The sequence below is a fragment of the Mastigoproctus giganteus genome, chromosome 3 (genome assembly GCF_048544385.1).
Source record: "Mastigoproctus giganteus isolate SK-2022 chromosome 3, ASM4854438v1, whole genome shotgun sequence".
NCBI lineage: Eukaryota > Metazoa > Arthropoda > Arachnida > Uropygi > Thelyphonidae > Mastigoproctus > Mastigoproctus giganteus.
Window position 1 is genome coordinate 253,513,265 of NC_143577.1, and position 6,000 is coordinate 253,519,264.

The 6,000-nt window shown below is 38.9% G+C and overlaps 1 protein-coding gene across 1 annotated transcript in view; it reads left to right on the plus strand.

Moving 5' to 3' along the window:
• LOC150089058 (RPA-interacting protein A-like) overlaps positions 1 to 4,915 on the plus strand; it is a 61,735-nt gene extending 56,820 nt beyond the window's left edge. Inside the window, exon 7 of the mRNA XM_090371033.1 lies at positions 4,794 to 4,915. Within this exon, the coding sequence (XP_090227159.1) occupies positions 4,794 to 4,823 (30 nt within the window). The 3' untranslated portion in view covers positions 4,824 to 4,915. The remainder of the gene's footprint in view (positions 1 to 4,793) is intronic.
• The last annotated feature ends 1,085 nt before the right edge of the window (positions 4,916 to 6,000 follow it).

Below are 6,000 nucleotides of genomic sequence, written 5' to 3' on the forward strand. Positions count from 1 at the left end.
AAAATTCTTGTTTTTTCTGGAATACTACTACGAATTCTTTCCCTCTTTGTAAGTAAATAAAACAAGCTTGATTTGTATGGCTATATATATGGTTTATCAAAAGTGTAGTCCCATATAATTTATTGTAAATATTGAAATTGTCTTCTGTCTACTTCTGTGCAATTGATACTTCTGTTATTTAAGCATATAATAATTTGAAATTTTTCCCAAATTTTGGTATTGCTGTTGCCCCATGGGTACCTTCTTGATGAGCCAATCATTGAGTATTCTGTCTGTTGATTCATATGACATCCTTCAGATGATGTAAAAAAAAACACACTACTGGCACTGAGCACAGTGAAATGCCAAGGAGCCATCGTAAACCTGATTGGAGGCTCCCTTGAAGGAGGAAAAAAGTCTCTTAGCTTTAAGCAGAACATAATACATTTTATATTTTAGTATGACCGAGTGGTCAGGGGCGGGAGTGCAGTAGCATATATATACTCTTTGAGTAGACAAGGGTTCAAACCCTTGATTGCTAAATACAGTTAATCATGTAAACCTGCACTGGATCAGCATGGCAGTTATGTAATATTTTTAAGATGTTCATTTTCTATAATATTTATTAAACTATTCAAGATTTTCCTGTAGATGTTTTTAGTTGTGCAAAAATCAAAAATATATTTTTCGAAATAACTTTACCATTACTTAATATATTTTAGTATTATCATGCGAATATAACTGTTGACTGGGAGGGGTGCAATAACAAACATTGATGATAATGCTTGTTATTTTACTCCCTCTGTAGCCGAGTGATCAGGAGTGGGAGCGCAGTACCATATATGAGTAGACCAGGGTTCAAACCCTTGATTTCTAAATACGGTCGATCATGCCAACCTGCACTGGATCAGCATTGCAGATTATGGTTCATTTCGCTCAACATGAATTGTTGAGGCGACTTCCATCCTGCAGTGGATTGATAATGGCTGCTGCTTACCTTACCTTTTATTGTACCCCCACCCTCTCCTAATGCTAAAATATGTTCCCAGGTGCCCACACAACAGCTGATGTTACAAAATTTAATGTAACTACCAATGGGTTAATCTTAGTACATATTGTTAATGGTTATCCTCTCAGCATCATTGCCATAGTGCCTTGGTGTGGACTGTTGAAACTGAAGTGTTTTTGTCTTTATTAGCATTAGCATTAGTAGAGGCATTTGATGCAAGAAAGCAAGCTTATGCAGCATCAGCCAAAAAAAAAAAAAAAAAAAACCCACTTCCACTTCACCCCTCTGTTCGTTCAAAATACCTGTCCAGCTGAGCCTTAAACTTATTTAGGCTATCAACCTCCACCACAAGGGATGGAAGTCTGTTCCACCAACCAACCACCCGCTGGCTAAAGGCAAATTTCCGCACGTCTATCCTACATCTGTCTTTCCTCAATTTGAATTTATGCCCTCTCAGGTGATTTTTCTGAGCTAGAGGAAGAATCCCATCAGCATTGAGCATGCTTAAACCATTCAAGGCTTTATACACCTCTATCAGATCACCTTGCTGGTGCCTAGTCTCCAGACACTGTAATTTGCAAAACTTAAGCCTTTCTTCGTAAGAGCACCCCTTTGTTCCATTCACTAATCTTGTTGCCCTTCTCTGTACTCGTTCCAGCAGCTCTACATCCTTCTTGAAATGAGGCCTCCAGACCTGTATACAGTACTCTAGGTGTGGCCTGACCATCGCCTTATACAATGGAATAATCACCTCCTTATCCCTGCTGGAAAAATTCCTGTATATCATTGACAATACTCCATGAGCTACTCTTGCAGCCCTTCTGCACTGCTCAGAGAACTTCATATCTGCCTGCACAACCACCCCCAAGTCTCTTTCATTCTCTACCACTGTCAGTGTAGTACCACAGAGTTGATACGTTGCTCTGGGGTTGCTGTTCCCATGTGTAGTACTTTACATTTGTCAATGTTAAACTTCATTTGCCACCTCTCAGCCCATCTGCTCAACCTTTCCAGATCCTGTTGCAGCAGCATAGTGTCAGTAGTGTCCTTGACAACCCTGCCAACCTTTGTATCGTCTGCAAACTTGGACATTAAGCTTGATATATACCATCATCAATATCATTTATAAATACAGAAAACAATAATGGGCCCAACACTGAGCCCTGAGGGACTCCACTAATAACATCAGTCCACGATGAGCAGTGTCCATTGATTACCACTCTCTGTCTTCTCCCCCCCAACCACCCCTTTATCCATAGCAGCAATTTGCCTCCAATGTCACACTGCTCCAATTTGTGTAGCAGTCTTCCATGTGCAACAATATCAAAAGCCTTTCTAAGATCCAAGTATATAATATCAAAGTTATTCCCTGCATCCAGTTCTTTTGTGACTGCATCATAGTATCCAATCAAGTTGGTCAGGCAAGACTTCCCCTTAACAAAACCATGCTGTGTCTGAACTATAACTGAAGTCTTGTCTAAATGATCCTGCAGTGCTTCTTTAACCAGTGCCTCCATTAATTTTCCTGGAACAGAAGTTAAGCTCACAGGTCTATAATTACTTGTGTCAGCCTTTGATCCTCCTTTGTGAATTGGGGTCACATTTGCACATTTCCAGTCTATGGGTACCTCCCCTGAGTCCAAGGAAGCTCTCATAATTATGGCTAAGGGTTTGCTTACTTCCTTTGCTGCCTCCTTTAATATAACTGGATAGATCCCATCCACCCCGGGTGCCTTTCTTGTGTTTATCTTCAACAGTTTCTCCTCCACTTTACTCCCAGTTATTTCAAGATTCTGTAGCTTACTGCTAGAGTTGAATACACCTCAGGCATTCCCCTCGCTGAATAACTCCTCATGTGTGAATGTCGATGCAAAATATTCATTTAGTTTGTTAGCTACCTGAGCAGGATCATCAACACTTGACCCATCAATATCAAGTGGACCAATCTGATTCATTCCCTTCCTTCTAGAGTTTACATAAGTAAAGAACTCTTTGCTGTTTTTCTTTGCATCCCTTGCCAAGGATTTCTCGTAATCTGCCTTCGCCTGCCTAACCTCCTTTGTAACTTGGTTGCATATCAACTTGTATCTATCATAGGCTTCTGTGTCATGTGTTAATTTGTATGTATCCCATGCATTTTTCTTCTCTGCCATATGCCTCATTAGTTCATCTGACATCCATTTTGGCCTCAACCTTGAACGATATTTCTTAGTTGGTATGTAAAGCCTAGTAGCTTCCAAGATAAGTTCTTTGAATGCTTCCCATTTTGAATTTGCTGTTGGTAACATCATCAGTTGGTCCCACTGTATAGAATTTAAATACTGTCTCAGTCCATCGTAGTCGCCTTTACGGAATCAATAACCCTTCCCTTTACCCCTAATGGTAGTTACCTCTTTGAGTAAATCCCACTTCAGCACACTGTGATCACTGCCACCTAGTGGTTCATTTATCTGCAGATTCTTAATGCATGAAGAATCACTGCTGATAATCAAATCAAGAGTATTACTCCCTCTAGTTGCCTCCCGAACATGCTGATGTAGAAAACAATCATCCAATAAATCCACAAAAGTCCTGCTAGTGTGTGAGTAACCAGCCCCCAAATTCCAGTCAATATCTGGGAAATTAAAATCTCCCATTATAAGACACTCTGATTTACTGGCCCACTCTATTTCCCTGTACAGTTCCTTATTATACTCATCAGAGTCATTAGGCCTATAGCACACTCCTACTCTCAATTTTGATCTCCCAATGTTTATGTCACACCAAACTGACTCCATACTGCACTGTCCAGCGATGTCGACTGGCTTCACTTCCTTGGTTTTTATGTGTTTCTTAACTAATAGCATAACCCCTCCTCCCTTCCTATCCTGTCTATCCTTTCTGTAGATGTTGTACTCCCCAAATTGCAGTTCTGCATCCCTTATATCTGTGTGACACCACGTCTCTGATATCCCAACAATATCTGCCTTCGATGTTTTGAGCAATACCTCAAATTCATCAAATTTATTTACTAAACTCCTAGCATTGGTGTACACGCAAGTATACCTGCACCTGTTTCTATTCTTAGCTACCCTAACACAACCCATGTGTTTACTTGTACCGCAATGGCTCCCAGCAGTCTCTGAAATACCATGCATCTTGTTTTTCAGGCTTCTGCTCATTCTAATAGAAGCAGTGCAAGAATCTCTTTCACCTCTGCCAGTGGCTACTGTCAATCTATTGGTCTTTGTCTCCCCCCAAGCTAGCAGTTTTCCGACCCACCTAACACTGCCTCGATAGCATCAGCAAATATTCTTGCACCCTTTCTATTTAAGTGTATCCCATCCCTGTAGAAGCAATCTCTCCTGTTAACAAGTACAGTCCAGGCTGAAAAAAATTCTACCCCTTGAGCCTTGCACAATCTTTCCAGGGCCGAATTGATCGACAAGGCTCTCATCATATACTCCCTCCTATCGTGTCTGGGCAGAATTGCAGACACTTTCAAATTCAACCCTAATTCTCGGCTTTTGTTCAACAGTGACCTGTACTTGTTAAGTAATTCTGCCGGTCTCCTACTCTTAATATTATTAGTGCCAACGTGTACAACTATATCACCTTTTGTGCCCTTATAGTCTTGTTTTTATTCTTTGTCTTTATAATCTTTACAGTGCCTACTGTGAATGCTTTCCATTAAGTAGTGTTCTCTACAAGACTATGAAATGTTAATTGCTTCCATACAGGATTACTTTGTTTTTAGTGTAAGTTAACGTTAGATTTTTTTACATAAAGATTAAAAGAAAAGTAATGTTCGTTATTTTTTTTTCAGGTATGTGATTTCCTCTATATTGTGATCTGAGTATACATCACTTGAGGTGACCAAGCATGTATATTTCTGCATTGAAGACCTTCATTTCATGTATATAATTTCAGACATTTCTATTGTAATTGGTTAAAAAGTTTTAGAGAAACTGATTTATTTTTTGAAACTTACTTGTAAGTTATATTTTATTTTAATAAAATGGAATTGCACCAGTGTCTTTTTATTTTATTTTATTTTGATTTAATTGCTCAGGAGACCTTGCAGTATTGCAGTGTATTCTTAAAAGATCTGAATGATTTGAAATTTGTCTGTTATCATGTCCTAAAAGCTAGACGTGCTTACAAAAACTTTATTGATACAACAACTTAATTTTATTTATATGATTAATACTCTTCAGTGTATGTGCAACCTTGGTTGCATGTAGGATACCTAAGATGATTGATTTTTCTCCAGGTGCATTCAGGTATTGACATGCTGCAGCATCCATGATTCTCGTTTGCAATTCTGTGATATACAGAACTTTGGTCTGGTACACAAAATCTTAAGTGAACATTTGTTCTTGCTATGATGCACATCATAATCTCAAGGGGCATGACTCACGCTGCATAGTAGAAAAGATGAGATTCAGAGCTTTTGTCTGAAAGAAATGCACTTCAAGCATTCATTAAACAAAGTGGTGATATTGCAACTCTAGTAAGGAGAAAACATGATACCCATCATGCTCTCTACAGAGTGAATGGGGATAGAAAGGTGTAGTGAATGACCTTGAGCCACCTATTGTTTCTTTCCTTACTGTAATATTGCAGAGGTGCACCCTTCTTTGGGGTAATGTTTTTCTTTATCACAACCTGTGTAACTAAGTTTTATTAAATTAAAATTAAAACAAAATCAATCTTGTGCACAGTAAAGTGTTTCCCCTCTCCTCCTCATATGCTGAAACATCCAAAGTAGCGTTATGACTAAAAGTATTCACCTTACATGCATACAAGTAGTTACTAAGAAGGCTTTTGATTCAAAAATGCCTCATAGTTAGCACAGTTGGTATAAACACAATCATCCCACTGGGTAGAAAAGATCTAAGTTCATATTCTGTCAATGATGAAAGAAATTTTTTATGAACTTTTTCACAACATGGCTGAGTTAGTGGGTCCCAGACAAGGAGCATGGTTTTCTCCACAGAAACTCGGGTTTTTCATCCAACAGAAACAAAATT